The sequence below is a fragment of the Rattus norvegicus genome, chromosome 4 (genome assembly GCF_036323735.1).
Source record: "Rattus norvegicus strain BN/NHsdMcwi chromosome 4, GRCr8, whole genome shotgun sequence".
NCBI lineage: Eukaryota > Metazoa > Chordata > Mammalia > Rodentia > Muridae > Rattus > Rattus norvegicus.
Genome location: NC_086022.1, coordinates 168,974,524 through 168,994,817, shown reverse-complemented (window position 1 = coordinate 168,994,817; position 20,294 = coordinate 168,974,524). Strand labels below are relative to the sequence as shown.

The 20,294-nt window shown below is 47.9% G+C and overlaps 1 protein-coding gene across 5 annotated transcripts in view; it reads right to left on the bottom strand.

Annotated features, from left to right (window-relative positions):
- Positions 1–5,367: 5,367 nt before the first annotated feature.
- The window catches only part of Bcl2l14 (Bcl2-like 14), a 40,532-nt gene continuing 25,605 nt past the window's right edge, over positions 5,368–20,294 (bottom strand). For 4 of the 5 annotated variants that reach the window (XM_006237533.4, XM_039108221.2, XM_017592836.3 and 1 more), the window contains 5 exons: positions 19,828–20,264; positions 16,253–16,426; positions 13,255–13,325; positions 10,847–11,113; positions 5,368–5,779 (listed from right to left, as the gene is read on the bottom strand). In XM_006237533.4, coding sequence (XP_006237595.1) covers positions 5,741–5,779; positions 10,847–11,113; positions 13,255–13,325; positions 16,253–16,426; positions 19,828–20,257 — 981 coding nt within the window. In that variant the 5' untranslated portion in view covers positions 20,258–20,264 and the 3' untranslated portion in view covers positions 5,368–5,740. The remainder of the gene's footprint in view (positions 5,780–10,846; positions 11,114–13,254; positions 13,326–16,252; positions 16,427–19,827; positions 20,265–20,294) is intronic. The other variant, NM_001024338.1, reaches the window with a different exon arrangement.

Genomic DNA, 20,294 nt, shown 5'->3' with positions numbered 1-20,294 from the left:
ACTAAATCCAGTCACTATTGCTGATGCCAAGAAGTGCTTGCTGACAGGAGCCAGATAAGGGTGTCTCCTGAGAGGCTCTGCCTTACTGATACAGATGAGGATGCTCGCTGCTAACCATTGGACTGGACAAGGACCCCAATGGAGGAGTTAGAGAAAGGACTGAAAGAGCTGAAGGAGTTTGCAACACCACAGGAAGAACAACAATATCAACCAACCAGAACCCACTATAGCTCCCTAAACCACCAACCAATGAGTACACATGGAGGGACCCATGGCTCCAGCCGCATATGTAGCAGAGGATGACATTGTCCAGCATCACTAGAAGAAGCCCTTGGTCCTGCGAAGGTTTGTTTCCCCAGTATAGGGGAATGCCAGGGCAGTGAGGTGGGAGTGGGTGGGAGTGGGAGCATCCTCATAGAAGCAGGGGGAGGGGAGAAGGGGGGAAGGGGGATAACATTTGAAATGTAAATACATAAAATACCCAAGAAAAATAATTAAAAAAGTAAACATTCATAATGTTTCCATTCATTTCCATAACTTTATTCATTGTACAAAACTGAGCTGATGTGGTAGGCTTACGGATAAGGCCAGAACTCAGGAGTATGAGACACAGAATCGGGGCATGGTGAGTTCAAGGTCAGCCTGGACTGTGTAGTGAGAGACCCTGTCACCAAAATAAATAAAAACAAATGACAAAGAAAAATGGCTATAATGATACAAATAGTTTAAAAAAAATAACATACTCATCAAAATAACCCCCCACTACTTTCTTCCTGCAGTGTCTGGCACCTCCATTCAACTCCCTTTTCTGATAGGATCTACTGTAAGTAGCCCCTCAAGTGAATGTCTCTCTGCCACTCACCCATGTCACTTGGTGTAATGCCTTCAAGGTTTGTAGGGTGTCAGAATTTTCTTCCTTTTTTATGGCCAAATAATATTTTAAAATGTATCAAACATTTGTTCATCGAGCCGTTTCTTGGAAGACAAGAAGTTGGGTGGTTTGAGCATGTGAGCTGTTGTGTTGATAATGCTGCTTTGAACGTTGGTTTTAAAGTTCGAGGACTGGAGAGATGACAGCGCAAAGCATTTAGCCATGCTGTTGAGAGTGAAGTCCTGAGTGACCGTGTTGTTGACATGAGCACAACCATGTCAAGGACGCCGATGCCTCAACAAAGCCTTGAGGGCGAGGCTCAAAGGGACGGCAAGCCTCCCTCTGGTCCCACTGCGAATGCTGACGGTGTCCGGTGTCCGTGTGAACTATCCACCCTAGCTTCCTCCTCCAGGACGACTGCGGCCTGGGACTGTTTCCCTATAGAGAGCTCCTACTGAAATTAGCTAATCTTGTATCCTGTTCAGCTGTAAAACACAAACCCACCTCCTTGATTCGGATGTATAAAATAAACACGCTCAGGTCCTGGGCTCCATTATAACGATCTATGCGTACCCGATGTTGCTTTTCTGTCCTCGTGTCTATGTCTGTTCTTTCTTCACTCCCTCATTGTCCTGGTTAGGTCAAACCCCAAAGCCATGCAGAGTTCAGCACCTCTCATGCTTAAGGACCAGAGTTGGGATCCTCAGAACCCACATGAATGCTGGGTGAGCCAGGTGACTCACCTATAACTCCAGTGCTCAGAAGGCAGATGGGGGAATTCTCACACCAGGCTTGCTAGTTAGATAAACTGTATTGCCGAGCTATGGCTTTAGCTCCTAGACCCTGTCTTGGTGAAAAGACAGAAGACTCTCCATGTCAGCCTCTGGCCTCTACACACATGCATGCACTTGTGTGTGCATTGACGCATGTGCCCCCCTACAGGAATACATACCACATATATACTTGCAACAGTAAAATAGTCTCCGTTCAGAGGCTAGCAAGATGGTTGAGCCGGTGAGAGTACCTGCTGTCCAAGCCTGACCACCTAACTTCAACCCCTGGATCCCTTGTAGAGCAGAGAACTGACTCCTGAAAGATGGTCTCTGACCTCCACATCTGTGATGCCACACCCAATAAAAATAAAAGTTTAAAGTTATCTGCTCAAGCCTTGGCTTTTAATTCTGTGGAATATATAATTGCTATACCATATATTAATTCCGTTTTAATTACTTGAGTAATTTATTGGACTGTTTCCAACTCTACCCCTGTTGGAAGAGCCTGATAGTTGGTGGCTGCTAAATGAGGGAGAGTTACTGGAATGCCACATACTTATATGCATATGGGTATCACTAATTGGGCTCAGGGGATTAATAATAATCACACACACACACACACACACACACACACACACACACACACAATATCACTGTGTCCTTGAATGTAAGATCCTCCTGCCTCCTGTCTGCTATCACACACAGCTTATACTTCTGTTTTGTTTTTTGAGACAGGGCTGTCTGTGTAGCCCTGACTGGTCTGGAACTCAGAGGTTCACCTGCCTTTGCCTCCCAAGTGATGAGATTCAAGGTGTACCTTGCCTGGTTTATATCTTATTGATGTGTTGAAAAAATTTGTGTTTGTACAGTGTGTGTTTGTGTGTGTGTGTTTGTGTGTGTGTGTGTGTATGTGCACATGTGCGTGCACATGTGCACTGGTGTGAATTCAGATGCATGTATGCCACCTGTGGAGGTCAGACACAACCGTGGGTGTCAGTCTTCATATTGCACCTTGTTTTGTCATACGGTCTCTTAGTTGCTTTTCCTCTGCATAAACTAGACTTACTAGCCTGAAGGGGTCTGGAGATTGTCTAGACTCTGTCTTTTATCTCCCCGTTGGGGTACTGGGATTGCAGATGCTCATGCTGACATCAGAATTTCTTGTAGCTTCTAGAGATTTGAACCCTGGTCCTTGTGCTTGTATGCCAGGCACTTTGACTTAGTAAGTCATCTTCCCAGCCCAAGCATTCAAATTTTATTTATTTATTCAAATAAATGTCCTCTTTTGCCTTTGAAACCTGTGCATGTGTACGCTTGTGAGTATGTGCATGTGTTTGTGTGAGGGCCAGATGTTGAAGAAGTGTCTTCCTCAATCAATAATTTTCTACCTTATTGTTCAAGATAGGGTCTCTCCCTGCCCTGAGTTCCCTTACTCAGTTAGACTGGTCTGCCAGCCCTCATTCATGTCCCTACTTCTCCATCCCTGAGATTACCAGTGTGTGCCCCAACATCTGTCTACATGGGCAATGGGGTACTGTGTAGCAAGCATTTCCCTGAGGAGAAATTCTGCGTGTTCCACCTATTCTTCAAACTGGCATTCCTGGCCCCGAGAGAGTTGCTCTTTTCAGTAGCTCCAGGGGCAGGTCTAAAGTCTTGAGTGATCCTTCCATATGTACATGTTGATCTGTGCTCATGTGAAGGCTCGGGGCTGTCTGTACACCGAAGCCTCAGCCGTCCTGGACTCCTGCTCTGAGACTCTGGGTGGTTCCCCCGGGTGGTGAAGCCAGAGAATGCTTTCCTTGCCACATTCTAAAGCAATCATGGCCTCATGGAGCTCCTCCTCTGTCAGCATCCAGGTCTTCGCTACCATTCTTGTTTCGTTTATTTTGTCTGTAATTAAACTGAAGCCTCAAGCAGGAGATCAGATCTGGTTACTGTCGCACCATCCCGACTGGAAGCTGCGTATGATTCTGGAATCACTTGCAGAGTTTGTTATGACTCCGTGTATCTTGGGCCACGCTCCAGCTGTACTGATTTAACAAGCTGTGGCAGAGAGACTGGGGTATGGTTTGCAACCATGTGCCAAGGAGATGCCTTGTGTCAGATGTGCAAAGTCAAACTGCATCTGTACAAAAGAGCTCCCGGGCCACTGAGGAGGGCTGCATGCGCCAGCTCACAGGGTGCAGCGCACTAAATCCAGTAGTGTCTGCACAGGGAATGCTTTGGATCACCCTCGAGAACAGACATCCAAATACAGCCCCGTGGCAGCCAACAGAGAGTCAGTAAATGACGCACGGGGGGAAGGGGGGGGGGATGAAGGAGTAAATTCGGATTAGGAGAGTTGGGGGATGGAGGGCGGCAGGAGAGCACATTCCAAGTTGCAGAGACGCGTGACACATCTGGGAAACTGAATTGTTTGGAATGGCTGGACAAAAGACAGAGATCTGGGAGAGGTCTTCAGTGTCTCCATCTTGGAGACTCAGAGAAGAAAACAAAGGAGGAACTCGTTCCTCAGACTGTGCAGGTCAGTGATGCCGTTGATAACAGACAGGCTCCTTCCTTGTTGATCTATCTGTTCAGGCTACGTTCTAGGTGCCAGCAATCCAAAAATGTGTAATATCCCATAACTTTTTTTTTTTGAGACAGGATCTAGACCAGATTAACTTGGAACTTGCAATCCTCCTGCCTCAGCCTCTCCTGAGTGTTGGAAACTCAGATGTGCACTGCCTTGTCTGCCTACGTGGTTTTCTTCTTTTTTTTCAGTCATACTATCAATCGCAAAAGAGCAACCAGTAATTTGTTCAAGAGAGTGGGGCCCTTTGGGCTGAGCTGGGGGCAGCTCACAGTAGGAAGCAGGGCAATCAGTTAACACTAATTAGATCCCAAGACCCAATCTGAGCTCTTTATGTAGGTCAGCACATTCGGTCCTCATGGAAGCCCTACTACGATAACTTATTACGCTAATAGAAAACATTTTTGGAAGGGGAGTGTCGAGACAAAGTCTTGAACTCATTATGCATGTCTGGTTGGCCCCAGTCTTGCGGCCCTCCCACCTCAGCCTCCAGAAAGCTTGGGTTACAGGCAACTCTTTTTACAGCAATCTTTCAATTTATTTGTTTTTCTAATTACCAACCATGATGATACTTCCAAGGAATACTAGGATCCCAGAGCTCAGGCTGGAGAGGTAGCACTGTGGGTAAAGTGTTAGCCACAAAAGTGTGGGGACCTGTATTTGACCCCACAGCACCAACCTGAAGCACTAGATGTCACAGTGCACATGGGTATAAGCTAGGAAGTGGAGACCAGAGAATCCCAGAAGCTCAGGAGCAATCTAGCCTGGGTAAGAAGCAAGGCACAGGAGACCCTGCTTCAAAGAGGAAGGTGAAGTCTAACGTCTGAGGTTGGCCCTTGACCTCTCTATGTCCCCGTGGTACCTGCCCTCATTCTCCATTCCATTGATGTGGTGGGGTGCAGGTACGCCACACAAAGAAATCTGAAGGTGTTGGGAGGATGGGTTTTGTACCAAATGGAGTTTGTCAAAGTACTGTGGTAGTTTTTTGAGACAATGGGTCAGCAAGACTTAACCCAGCCAGACATAACAGTAAGCTCAGGTTTCTTCTCGGACATGAATAGGGACGTCTTCCTGAAGGTAAGCCTGACACAGGCATTTATCAGGGTATCCCAGATGCAGTGTAAGGAACAAATAGTACTAGAGACCAAACAGTAAGCACACAGTTTATCGTTTTACCTCCATGAGACCAACAGATCCATGCCAGACGCTTCCTCCAGTGTAGCTAACAGGGTGGTTTCTGTTCTGAACGTTTAAAGGTAAAATGATCACTCATCTTTATGGACTCTGTCACATTCAGCACAGGACTGGAATACCCTCAGCAAAGGCCATGCTAATGAGTTCTATGAGCTGAGAGAGCGAGGCCTCTCCGGATGCCTCTTGAGTCAAAGGAAGGATGGTTCTAGACATTTTGGGCTCCATCTGCTGTGTCCGTTCTGATTTTCTCCTGAAGTCTATATTGAGAGCAGTGGGCACAGGGACCGCTGTTGCACAAGGAACATTCCAGACGACAGGTCTTTGGCTATTTCAGTCTACTTCTTCATGTGATAGCCCAAGTATTTTTTCCTAGAGAGAGGAAGGGAAAGAAAATCTTTAAAATTCCAAGTTCAATTCACTGCTGAGGTGAACATGGGCTGGAGTCGGGGAGGATGTGGAAAGGTGGCTTGGCATCACTGGGGTGCCTGCAGAGAAAGCACGGGTAAGCACCCCCCAATCCCATTACATATCCGGGACCAACAGGTGGATGTATGAAATATGCAAAGGCTTAAAGATCCCGTTTAGAATTCCCAAAAAGAAGCAATGGTTGTGACAGCAACTAGAAACTTGTTTTATAGAAGAGGAAGGCCACAGGCGTTCACATGGCCATGTGAACACACACCTCACTCAGCTACAGAGAAACTCTGGGTAGGAAGGGCCACTCCTGTAGACTCCTGCACTGAACACTTAGCCATGCTGTCGGTGCTGTTTTGTCAGGTTGGTGGAGCCTTTAAAAGGTGGAGCATTGCTGGAGGAAGTGGATTAGAGACTGGACCTTGAAGTTTTAGAGCCTGGCTGTTTCCTCTCTGCTTCCTGTTTACCCAAGATGTCTCAGCTTCAGACTCCTTCCACCATGGAGCCAGCTTCCCCTCCATGGTCTGTCTCCCCTTCAAACCGTGAGACAAAATCACCCTTCCCCTCTGAGGTCACTTCCTGCTCAGCTCTGAGAAAAGTGGCTAATGGGGCAGGACCTGGAGATGGAGTTGCCTCTCCTGTGACTGATCAAGTCCCTACTGTATAAGTACTGGCTCGACATCCTTGGTGTATGTGGAGCAGGGAAGATAGGGGCACATTGTACTGGCTGGGTTTGTGTATCAACTTGACACAAGCTGGAGTTACCACAGAGAAAGGATCCTCCCTTGAGGCAATGCCTCCTGAGATCCAGCTGTGAGGCATTTTCTCAATGTGATCAAGGAGGGGAGGGCCCAGCCCACTGTGGCTGGTGGTCTTGGGTTCTATAAGAAAGCAAGCTGAGCAAGCCAGGGAGAGCAATCAAGTAAGTAACATCCCTCCGTGGCCTCTGCATCAGCTCCTGCTTCCTGCCCTGCTTGAGTTCCAGTCCTGACTTCCTTTGGTGATGAACAGCAATGTGGAAAGTGTGAGCTGAACAAACCCTTTCCTCCCCAGCTTGCTTCTTGGACATGATGTTTGTGCAGGACAGAAGCCCTGACTGAGACAAACCTCCATCATATTGTCCTAGGCAAACTGAAGGGTGGGAAAGGTCAATTGAGAGCCCAGGAAACCTGAAATATGGAGACAAGAGCCCAGAGCTTCCTCTTCCCTCCCCACTCCTTCCCCGTTCTCCTCCCTCCCCCTCCTCCTCCACCCTCCTCCCCTCCTTCTCTCTCTCTCTCTCTCTCTCTCTCTCTCTCTCTCTCTCCCTTCCGCCGCCCCATCTTTCCTTCTTTCATTTGAGACAGCGTCTCACTCTGTAGCCTAGGCTAGCCTCAGCTTCCCAGCTATCATCCCATCTCAGCCTCCCGAGAGCTAGGATTAAGCGTGTATCAGCACGCCCAGCTCACACTTCCCTAAGTGATATCAGTTTATGTTTGCTCACAGATATCCCTTTATCAATAGCCCTTAGTTTTTCAGTGCTTTCCTGCCACCTTGGCAAAGTCAGTTCTCAACATCGCTTCTTCCTCTCTCTCTTCTAATTGACACTGTCCAAGTTAAACCTACTTAAGGCCAAGAGTTAAGGTTAAGGCTCATCACAACTCGGATAGCTGTATCTGCACAGAAAGTGCAGAGAAGAGGCCGGGCGGACGTAGCACATGGGGAGACTGCTTGCCTCTCCTCTCCCTCTCAAAGCCTTTGGGCTTGGGCTCCAGAATAGGCAGAAATAAAGAAGGAAGGACCTAAATCCTAGCACTTAGGAGGTAGAGGGAGGGAGTCCAGGAAGTCAAGGACAGCCCGAGCTACATGGGATTCTGTTTCAAAAAGCAAAAGCAAAATAAATAAATGAAGAGAGAAAGAAAGAAGGAAAGAAAGAAGAAAGGAAGAGTTAAAAACAATCAAACAAACATAGGTCCTGGGAGCTATACCTAAGCAGTTGGTTACAGATCACCATGGGCATGTGAGGCCCTGCATTCACCCCTAGGAACACACACACTCACGCACGCACACACAGACACATATACACATACATACACACATGCATATATACACACACACATTTACACAAACATACACACGTGCATACACACAGATACATATACACACAGAGACACACATATACAAATATACATACACACCCACAAAATCACAGACACACGCATACCCAGAGACACACATACATATTCACACACACCACACACACGTATACATACACAGATACACAGACAGATACACACAAGCACACATGCACACCCTTCAGCAGCTGCATGAATTTCTAATCTCTGAAAAGCCCCCTCCAAATTCCTCCAGAAGGACTCATCTGCTTCCTCTGACTGACTCTTCATTTCTCTCTAGCTAGCAGCCAAGTTAAATAGTTAAAATATTTTGGCTTCACTTCTCCTTTTGTCTGATTACTGGAATTGGAGCCATTTTTAAAAAATTATTTACCAAAAATATAATTATACCATAAATTTCTCCCTTGTAAAGTGCATAGCTTAATGGCTTTTACTCTTCAGAACTATAAAACCATCACCCCCTGACCTGAGAGCCCTTTCACTGTTCCCGAAGAAACCCTATGCCTTTTAGTGGTCAGCCCCCGTCCCTCACTGTCCGGTTTCTGTTTCCACGAATGTGCTTATTTTGGACATTTTCTATGACTAGAACCATATAACAAGGAGCATCCTTGCCTGGCTTCTTAGCATAATGGTTCTCGTTCACAGGGTTTTATTTCCTTCTGTGGCCCCGTCCTACACATCGTGTAGTGTGTGTACTCCCTTCTGATGTCATTAGTTGATGGGCATTGCCTCACGGCTACTGCAAATAACGAACACTGCCGTGAACGCTGCGTTCTGGGTGAGAATGTGCCTCCAGTTTCTGAGGTGTGCAGATGTAGCTGTCTTTTACTTTTATGTGGTGCCGGGGATCAAGCTCGCTGCCTGTGTCTGCTAAATGTGTATCTGCCACTGGGCTACACCCAGCTCTTGGTGACTCTAACAATTTGATAACTGCCAGATTGTTCCCCGATGGGGCTGCACGGCTCTGCAATCCAGCCATCGATGTAATGAGGGGGATTCCAGTTCCCACAGCCTCCCAGATAATCCTTGCCACAAGCATCCCAGAGGGTAGAGTTCGTCAGCCTTTTGGCTTACATCTCCCCACTATCGAAATGAGCGCACAAGTGTCTTCTCTTTTCCTTATTGACTACTTCTGCAGACTCCCGAGAGAAACTGTACAAATCTACTGACCATTAAAAAAACTAAATTGCTTGTCTTCTTTATCGTGGAATGATGAGAGTCCGTTACATCTTCTGGATGTAAATCAGTTATTTCACTATATGTCTTGTAAAACTAGGCCCCCATTCTGCGTGCCTGCCTCCACAACTTAATGCTTTTTATCAGTCTGTTTGATTTTATTTTTTGTTCTCTTGCCTCCCTTCCTCCTTCTCTCCCTCCCCCTCCCCCTCCCTCATTTTTCTTTCTCTCCTCCAATCTGTCTCCCTCTCTAATCCCTATCCTTATTTCCTCTTCCTTCTCTCTTATTTTCTCTCCTGCCCCCTCCCCTCTCATCCTCTCCCCTCCCCTCCTCTCCCATTCCCGTCCCATACTGGGGATCGAACCCAGGGCCCCATACAAGCCAAACACACAGGGCACCACTGAGCTGCATCCCTGATCATTCCTCTTCTCATACCCCACCCCGTACCCCATCCCGTCACAGTGGCCAGGAAGGGAAGGCAGCAGAGGGACTCAATGGTCTCTTGAGTGGAAGAGGGAACAGAAATAGTGTTGAGGGATCTAATCCTTTCAGAATTAATCAGGCAGCTTGAAGGCAGGGTGGGGGGTGGAGGGTGGGGGGGTGGGGGGTGGGGGGTGAGGGGTGGTAGTGGTTAATACACTGCCCAGTTCTCAAACCTGCTGTGAAAGTGGGAAGCAGCGAGGGGTAGAAGGCTGGGGTGCCACTGAGGACATGGGCAGGCTTTTCAGCTCAGTGGGAAATGTACGCCACTTCCCAGTCTGTGAGGACCCAGGGACACCTCATAGCCATACCTAAAGTCGACTCAAGTTTTCTGCTGGCCCCTGGTACACAGTACGAAGGAAGCCCAAGGATGAGAGGGCCCTTCCTCCTAGACTAACCTTGACCACTTGGGAATGAAAGCTCTAGAGAGACCGGATTTTCCAAGTTGGTCAGTGCTTATGTCGGTCTTGAACATGGTATTCTGTGAGGGATCTCAGGGAACAGAGATCAGTGCTGGAGAAAGGACTGAGGCTGAGGCAGAGGGGAGGAAGCTGTTACAATTGCTCTCAGCTCATCAAAAATAAATGCAAGCCCAGTTGTTCATTCTTCAGTTTGTGTCGTTATGTCTCTGTTGAGGTCTAAGCAGCATTGCCAGAACACCATAAGCCTGAATCCCTATGGGAAGATCAGCCTACATCCTGTACCATCAAGGAGTGTGAACACCAGTGCCCTGCCCTTATCTGACCAGCAGAACTAGTGAAAAAAGAAATGGTGTCCATTGGAACATGTTGTCTCACCAGCTCCTCGTTTCCTGCTTCCTCTGACCCTTTGCCCCCTCCCCTGACCTACACTCTGGGAGCTCAGTAAATATTTGCAGACAAAGACATTGCTAAAAATATGTTCCGGGGCTGGGGATTTAGCTCAGTGGTAGAGCGCTTACCTAGGAAGCACAAGGCCCTGGGTTCGGTCCCCAGCTCCGAAAAAAAGAACCAAAAAAAAAAAAATATATATGTTCCAATTGATGGGACTTGTCTCTTGCCACTCGAGGACTGATTCACAGATGTGGTCCCTCTGTCTTATAAAATCGTTATCATCTGCCCCTTATTAGAGAAGCTGTGTGTGCACTAAGGTCTCACTGTGTAGTCCAGGCTGCGCCCAAACTCACCCTCTTCCTGCCTGGGCTTCCCAAGTGCACGTATGTGCCACAGTGCCTTGCTGAAAGGATTCGTTTTGTTAGTGAGTTGGACTTACCCATCCACCGTTCTGCTGGACCCAGGGGGAGAAGTACTCTCTTAGGTACTTGGTCCCAAAGCCCAGCATCCTGTTCATTGGGTGGTTGTCGATGGCGGTGAGCTTGGCTATGGCATCTATTGCAAGGGCAGCCTTGAAGCCCTGAGCTTTGATCTCTGACTCTCCTCTGGTGTCCACGTCCCTCAGGAACAGGTCTGTGATGGTCCTGAACACCGAGTAGGACAGCCCTTCCTGGAAGATGCTCACCAAAGCCTTGTCTCTCTTTATCTGTGTACAAGAGGAGAAACAATCAGGGGGGCATGGGGGAGGTGATTCTTGTACCTCAAACCACAGTAGAGAGGCTTTGGACTGCAGTGTCAACCTGGCACCACGTCCCACAGAGCCAAGTGGAGCCATGAACCTGCTCTGTTAATCCCTTTCACTGGTACAAATAAGAACAAAACTGAAAATTTTACTCAATACCCAGGTACTTCCCAAGTACCAAAGATGGGCAGGTGTCATGGCTGATTAAGACTCAAGTTCTTACCCACGGGTCCGAGGTCTAGTGGGAATGGCAAAATGGTGCTGTGTGCTTTTTAAAAGGCAGGATGACGGATGTGTCCTGAGACTTAGGAATGTCTCAGGGTGTACATACGCTTCCCTATCCATTCCGTGCAATCTCAGTTGTCAGATGTGTTGACTTCATCTCTAAACTAGCATCATGCTAGCACAGTGTTAGACGAGGAGGAGATCTGGGGGCACAATGGAGCCAGGGGAGACTCCCCACCTGCATTTATTTGTAAAGGGGGGGCTGGGGATAGGCTCAATGGATATTTGCTGCCATGCCCAAGTAAGACCCCAAGATCCCTGGTAGAAGTAGAACACAGACTCCTGAAAGCCCTCTGATCTCCACGTGTGTCTCATGGCACATGTGTGTCCCTCCTCACCTCCACACGAAATAAATGTACAAAAAAAAAAAAAATCCAGGGCTGGAGAGATGGCTCAGTGGTTAAGAGCACTGACTGCTCTTCCAGAGGTCCTGAGTTCAATTCCCAGCAACCACATGGTGACTCACAACCATCTGTAATGGGATCCTACGCCCTCTTCTGGTGTATCTGATGACAGCTACAGTGTACTTATATAGAATAAATAAATAAATCTGTTTTTTAAAAAAAAAATCCAGATTCCTTTCCCATTATTCTACCCAGTTGCTTTCACCCCTAACCTCCTACTCTCCGTTGTTCGTTTCCTTTGGGTTGCTATGCTTCTCTTGTTTGGCTTTTGCTTTTGAGGCAGGCTCTTGCTCTGTAGCTCAGGCTTGAACTTGCAAGTGTGGGATCATAGATGTGTGCTACCACGGCACATTAAAGTTTTTCACTGCTTGTTGTTAGTCTACAGAGGAAGCCATTCCTTCACAAGGTAATCCTTGACCTTGTTGGGTGGCTATGAGTACCATGAGTTGAGTCTCATGCTAAGGGGCTGTGCCCTGCTGCTTGAGTTCTGTATCTATGATGCTGTCAGGCTCCTCTTTCCTCTGAGGCACCCTACCCCTGCTGGTGAGACCAAATCTCACACGCTCTGCTCTCTTCTTTTTAGCCTAGTACCCTCAGTTCTCATTCTACACCTTCCCTAGGCCCTGTGCCCTCCTTTTTCATGATCTGGGCATATGTCTCTCAAGGATGTTGGGAGAAGAGCTGTGATCACACATTGTCTCTGGACCTGACTTCCTCCCAACAAGTCTTGACTACAAAAGAAAAACCTATAAGCTAGATCCTGATTGACAGACCCGAGAGATGTGTGCTTATCTATGGGCACAAGACGTAGTAGAAGATGTCTTCTGACCACACTATGAGTTTGCTTTTCAGTGTCACATGAAAACAGCTGTCTCACTAATGAAAAGCGTGGGTCTCCACTTCTTCATGTCTATGGCTTCCCTAAGTTGCACCAGACTACCTCCTAGGTGAACTGCTAAGAGAGACTTTAAGGGGGCACAGTCCACTTATGGGACTGTATGGGAGAATTTCGGAGAGGGTCCTGGCGTTTGAGCAGCCATTAGACACACACCCAGGCTGCTGGGCAATTGCAAACATTCAGAATCCCCGAGATTCGGTTACACGGGGAAGGGGATTGGTAAATGCATGCAGCAAAGTTTCATTTTCCGATGTCTTTTCTTACAATAACACAGTTGCATTTCTAGTTTCCAGAAATTCCAAGGAGGCTCCAGAAGATTTACTTATGTTTTCCAAAGTGATTCATTTTTGAGATGCTGCCAGCATGAAGATGTGGACTCCAAGGGAAATAAAATTTAGGCCTAAGTAGAAGCCAGGACTCTGGAGAGGACAAGGTTTAGGGCTGGGTTCACAATTCCATTGTCCTGCCCTAGTGCATGGGCGCAGACAGGAGTCATATCAGCTCCAGGAGCTCCATACCTCTCTTCCCAACTGATCCCCCGAGTATTTCAGCAGTTCAACAATCCTGTTTATTATTTGGTCTTCTCCATCTGTTGGGGACGATAAAAATTCCAGTTATCTCTTTCACAATAATAAACGTTTCTTTCCAGTGGCAATGCTTGTGTCTTGGTTAGGGATGAAGAGAGGAGCAAGCAGTCAAGTCCTTAGTTGATAAATTCACGACTTCTCCTGAGAAACTCACTGCTATGTTTACTGTAGGAATACTGTGAATCAGTTCCACAACACATAATCCTGTCCCTGAAGATACGGAGGAGACGTTTCCCCTTATTTATATTTAATTTTTATTTTTTCACTAGTTTATAACTACAGCCCATTCCCACCCCACCTGGTGTGGGTCAAAACCAGGGCCTCCTGCTTCCTAGGCCAATGTTCCACCACTGAGCCATATCCCCACCCCTCCTTCCTGTTTTCAGGCTATTCCTCAGCAGATGGTACTTATGTGAAATATAAATCCCGTGTGTGTGTGTGTGATATGTGTGTGTATGTGTGTGTGTGTCTGTGTGTATGTGTGGTGTGTGTGTATGTGCGATGTGTGTGTGTGGTGTGTGTGTGTTTGATGTGTGTGTGATATGTGTGTATGTGTCTGTGTGTGTGTGTGTGTGTGAGTGTCTGTGTGTGTATGCGTGGTGTGTGTGCGATGTGTGTGTGTGATATGTGTGTATGTGTGTGTGTGTATGTGTGTGTCTGTGTGTGTATGTGTGGTGTGAGTGTGTGTGCGATGTGTGTGTGTGATATGTGTGTATGTGTGTGTATGTCTGTGTGTGTCTGTGTGGTGTGTGTGGTGTGTGATGTGTGTGTGTGATATGTGTGTATGTGTCTGTGTGTGTGTGTCTGTGTGGTGTGTGTGTGTGCCCATGAGCATGTGGAGAACAAGGGTTAACACTGGAAATCTTCCCCCATCATTTTCTACCTTAGATGTTGAAACAGGAGCCCTTACTGAGCTGGTGCTGAGCTGGACTGGCTGGCTAGATGGTCTGTGTGCCGACACACAGGTACATGCCCCTGCGCACAGCTTCATATGGTAACTGGTGTGCTGAACTCAGGCTCTGGGCGCAGAGAACACCTTACTGGCTGAACCGACTTCCCAGACCCGTAAGTTCCACATCCGATTACAATCCTGCCGTTGTCAGAAAGGGTGGGGCCAGACTTACAGCCCAACTCGGAGTAAGATTTCCTTGGGGACTAATCTCCTCCTTAAGCTCGCTTCATTCTCCCATGTAGTTTTCTTTCCTTGTTTACATTACTTTTAAACTTGGTTGATTTTTACGTGACTAAGATATATGCTCAGTTTCTCCATGTCTCTGCCAGGTGGGACACACGGGAACGAAATGAACACATTTCTGAGGTCCCCGGGGCTGAAATGGCAGTTGGATCAAAACATAGCTGCTGTTGGCACGGGCGGTGAGGGTTTTCCTTTCACAGCTCGCTTCTTAGTAAATGTAATGGTGAAAATGATTGTCACAGCAGAATAGAACCCAAACAGCACGGCCAGAAACTGAGGGAATCGAGTTTCTGACTTACGGCCTGCTCTCCCAAAGCTACGGGACCCACTGGTTTGTCTTGGCTAGAGGCAAGGGAACCCAAGGAATTAATGTAGCCAGTCCCAAGAAGGCGTAGGGAGGAGGCGAGGAGAGTGAAAACCTGGACTCATAACCCTGAGAGAAAACAGGCCTGTAAATCTCCGTAGCCCTATCCGTTTCTGTCTCTTGGAAAGATGCAGTGCTGGAGTCCTGGATTCCTCCTGCACGCAGGGAGGGGCACCTTGGCTTTAGCCTGCCTGAGGATATCAGTTTCTACCTCCCAGGCACACTTGGGATGGCAATAAGGTCTCGGCGCTCCCTTGTTAGCATCTTGGAGGGCTCCCCACTCAAAGCCTCTGTGGCATTTTTTGGTTTCAGATATACAGCAGACAGTGGGAAAAACCCACACCCTGTCTCTCTCGGGGCCTGAGATACACACTGCCTTCAAGGAGAGGACTCTGCTCTGTCCTTCACCATGCTACAGACCCTGGGGCCACTTTGTCACCGTCATTACGCCCCCGCTTTTAGGGGCTGAGGAGAGAGAGCTGAGATGAGGGTCAGCCATGAAGGAAGGCAAAACCGGCCCCCTTCAAGTCTTTCGTCTGATCCCAGGGTGCCCATGAGGCTCCTCGAGTCTGTAGCAGTCCCAGCCATTGCTACAGTGTAGGCAGTGACCGGTCTGATCTGGTCCCCAATTCTCACTTCTTTCAGCACCATCTGAATCAGACCTGGGGTTGCTGAATCAAATAGGAATTTGTTCCCCAACAGGTTCACGCTTTGAATGCCTGACCTCAATGGTTGGCACTGTTTAGGAAGGCTGTGGAGGTTTAGGAGATGGAGCCTGGTTGGAGGAAGTGGGCCACAGAGGGCAGGCCTGTGGAGGGCTATTACGACTGGCCACTTCCTGCTTTCCATGCTTCCTGGTTGACTACAGAATGAACAACCGCCATCAGCTAGCTATTCTTCTGCCTAGACGTATGGGGCCAACAACCACGGATGCAACTCTCTGAAATAAATTCTTTTTTTCCCTCCCTTACTTTGCTTCTGGTAGGCTTTTTTCTCACAGTGGCAAGAAAAAGGAATAGCACCCCTGGGTGTCTGACAGTTCTGGGTGTTTCCCGGGAGTCCTGGGTTGGTGGGTGCTCTAACTCTATGTACTAACATGATTATAGCTGACATTTCCTCCTCTCCCTCCATGGGAGACTTTTCTTCTGACTTAGCAGTGAGCTGACATGTTGGTCAACATGCTAATGGCACCCCCGTGTCCTGGGCTGATGTCTTAAGCCAGAGCTGAAGGCCTCTATTATCTTGCCTTGAAGTGGGGCTGAGATTCCCAATCTGCAGAGCCCCGAGCTGTGTACACACAAACGTAGCCATACACCTCTGTCTGGCACGACATGCTCAACCACCCAACACGCTCATCAAGGAAGGCTTACCTTTCTTCGAGTCGCAGGGTCTCAGTTGAGGGCCTTGCAATTCAAAGTGCAGAATCTTTGGGACACTCTCTTTGAACTTGCCTCCTCCCTGGCTCTGGCTGTCATCTGGTGGTGGCCAGGAGTAAACTATTTCAGCCACTCTGTTAGCAATACAGGCAACTTTGGAATCCACAGCTGAAACGAGAAAGAACTGCTCAGAGGACACCCCCAGAACTGGGGCTGTGGCATGAAGTGGCCTCTGGTATGAAGAGGCCAACCTCGGATGAGAGGACTATGACCGGGAGTTTGTGTTTGAGGCAGGACATTCTTCAGGCTTGGATGGGGGTTGGGGGGGGTACAGCTGACCTTCCACCCTCCCTCGCAAAGGAAGGAACCCAACGGGGTCAGTGTGGCAGGGCTAACATTGCATGAAAGAATGTTCATGGTGCTTTTATTTTTACTAAGCGTGATTATGTTTGGGGATACCTTATACATTGGGGAGGAGGCCTCTCAGTTCCCAGGAAAGTGTTCAATAGTCTGAAACTCCTTGCTTTTATAGTCACAAATTTCTCCTTTAAGTTTAGTAGAAAACATTCAAATAATGCTTACGGGTAAATAAGGTTACATAGACATAGACATAGACATAGACATAGACATAGACATAGACATAGACATAGACATAGACATAGACATAGACATAGACATAGACATAGACATAGACATAGACACAACCACATCTGTCACCTCAGCACTTAGGAGGCCAGGGCTGCAAGGCCATGAGGTTGAGGCCAGCACAGCCTACAAGTTTCCTCAGAAGAGTAAGTGCGTAAAGTACAACTCGTCTTCCACGAATTTGTAAGCCAGGAAGTGACGTATCCCGAGTTTCCACTCAGGGCATAGACTGAATGTTATAGCCACCCAGAGACAATGCGGCTTTGTATCTGCTTGGGGAGAGTGGGGTACAGCAGGCAGGCACGTACATGGCTGACTTGTTGGGTAGTAACCCTGTCATTGGTTTTCCACCAATCAGCTCACTGTAGGAACTTGAGGTGGTTCTGTGTTTAGTGCCAAGTGCAGCAGCTGACTCTAATCATACTGTACTTCGAGAAGATCATTCATTCACAATAATTAACGAAGGGGGTGGGTCAAGAGGTAGGGGTCAGCCTGGGCTACATAGCGAAGGCCTATCTCAAATAAGTATGTAAACAAACCCACAAATATATACATAAAGAGAGCCAAATAATCTAGAAAGCCATCTCTGCCTTTCTTTTTCCTTCCTGCTTGAAATGGAGAGATGATGTCTAGAATCCCCATAGCCACGTAGAACACGCTCTTCAGAACATGCGACATATAATTAGATATGCATAAAGCCATGAATTATGGGGGCTGGAGTTAAGAGCTCAGCGGTTAAGAGTGGTGGCTGCTCTTCCAGAGGTCATGAGTTCAAGTCCCGGCAACCACACGGTGGCTCACAACCATCTGTAATGGGATCCAATGCCCTCTTCTGGTGTGGCTGAAGACAGTGACAGTGTACTCATATAAAATAAATAATTATTAAAAAACCCTATGCATTATGGTTATGTGCATTGTGATATATGCTATGTGCATTGTGATATATGCTTATTCAGCCTAAGATACAATTTGGCCAATACACCCGCTCTCACAGTGAATTTAGTTTTGTTCTTAATCTCACCTGGAAGTTATCTTTCTTCTTTCTAAAAAGGGAGAGAGGGTGCGAGTGATTCCTTTTGAAAACGTAGGTAGGAAAGCCAAGCAATACTTCTGTTGTGTCCTTTACTCTAGGAAGTGGGGAAGGAAGGCTGTGGAAACGTCCTGTCTCCCTGTGCAGGCCACAGTGACCCCCAAAGCCAGGTCACGGCGGCCTCCAGGCTCCCAGCTCTGATCCACAATAGGTGCTCATGTGTGGGAGCACGGGGCAGGAGAGGAGGGTGCTGTGTGGTCTCAGCCGCCCTTGCGTTTAGGGAGCAGGTGCCTCCTTTTGCTGTGAGAGCTAAACAGCTCTGGGAAGATGGTCTCTGTGTGCTCCAGACAGCAACGGCCCTCCACAAAGCCTCGCTGCCTCTGGGTGACGGGTTCTCCATCTTCTCTGGAGCCTGGGTCCCTCCCCGGCTTAACTGAAGACGTTCCCTCGGTCACAGACTGGTTTGGAGCCATCCACATGCAGGGTTGACGGCCACACTTTAAAACTGGGCCCTTACTGCCATCTGTTGACGAGTTATGGCCAGGTTGCCTAGGCCCACCAAACCTGGCAGGAAGGGGCTCTGCTGGGGTGGGTGGGAGTGGGTGTGAGGATGGGAGGTCTGTGAGTGGAGGTAAAGCCCTCGGTGACAGTGTCTTGTTCAACACAATTGCTTTTTTCCTAAAGGGAAGACTTTATCAGTTGTGTGTTTTTTTTTTTTTTTAAAGAATGGTTTACATTTTTTTTTGGAAAATCTTCCCTTTTCAAAAGATTTAATTTATGCATTTTTTAAACAAATAAATAAGTGTTTTGTCTGCATGCACACCAGAAGAGGGCATTGGGTTCCATGGGACTATAGTTGTAGACTCTGTGAGCTGGCACATGGGTGCTGGGAATTGAACTCAGGACCTCTGGAAGAGCAGCAGTGCTCTTAACCACTGAGCCACGTCTCCAGCCTGGTGGTTTACGTTTCGAAAAGTATTTTGTTTCTTTTTTTTTTTTAAAGGTTTATTTATTTTATGTATGTGAGTACACTGTCTCTGACCTCAGACACTCCAGAAGAGGGCATCAGATCCCGTTACAGATGGTTGTGAGCCACCATGTGGTTGCAGTCAGTGCTCTTAACCACTGAGCCATCTCTCTAGCCCCAAGTATTTTGTTTCATTTTGTTTTTCAAGACAGTCTTACAGTATAGTCCTAAGCTGGCCTCCTAAGCGAGCCAGTGTGTTCAACTGAAAACCTATTTGCTCATATCTCTTTGCCTGACTGCCTTTCCTTCCTTCCTTTCTTCATTCTTTCCCTTCCTCTACCCTCCCTCCCTCCCACTCCTCTCATGTCTCTTCCCACTCCCTGTCTCTTTTCTCTTCTCTCTCTTCCCCTTCTCTTCCTTTCTCTTTCTCCCTCTTTCCTTTGTTTATTTGTTGTTGAAGACTGGGTCTCATGTAGCCCAGGTTGGCACTCATCTCACTATATAGCCAAGGTTGGCCACGAGCCCTTGAAAGTCCTGCCTCCGCTGTCTGAATGCTGGGATAACTGACTCTTCCCCTCCATTTTTCCATCGACAGGAAGAAGTAGGAGAGGTTGTGACTCCCCAGTATATGGGTGTAAACCCAGGACCCAGGGTCCGCAGAGGTGGACTGGCCCAGGAGAGGCAAAGCCTCTGACCTGCCTAAGGTGCCTTCTGTTACACTTCTCTTTCAAAGCAAGCTTAGTCACTGTCACAGAACCAGAAAACCTCTGCTGCCACCATTCACTCCGACCGTCTTCCTTTCTTGGGGAGAGTTATGGTGGAAGATCAAAGAAGGAGAAAGCCCAGTCCTCTATCTTCAGCAGGTAGGAGGAGGCTGACCACTTAGCACACAGGAAGGAGAGGGCTAGCAAGGCTCCACAAGCCTACCTTCACTCTCCAGGCACTGCTCCACGCTGGACAGGGATCTGGACCAGTGCTGGTTCCTACCCTGCCGCTCTACCGGGAAGGGGCCCTGAGCATGGATCTCCTTTGGGGAGCTCGGCGGCTCTTCCTCCTTCTCTGTTACTCTGAAGAGTGTTCTCCAAGAAGACTTCTTCTTGCCCAAGCTTATGTGCTTTTCACTGGAGAGGGAATCTCTACAGGGCAACGATATCTGTGTCCAGGAGTCAGTTGACCAAGTCCCCAGTGCTTTCTGGGACAAACTTCTGGTCCTGGAGAGCTTGGGGGAGAAGACAGCCGGGGTGCTCTTGAAGACATGGTGTCTGGCATAGAAGGCCAGGATTTTGAACTCTATGCTGTTCGGATCATCGTCTTCCAGGGGGATATCTTCCAGGTCGTACACACTGGTGCTGCACATGTTGGGTCTGGAATGGCAAAGGGCAAAGGGCAAAGGT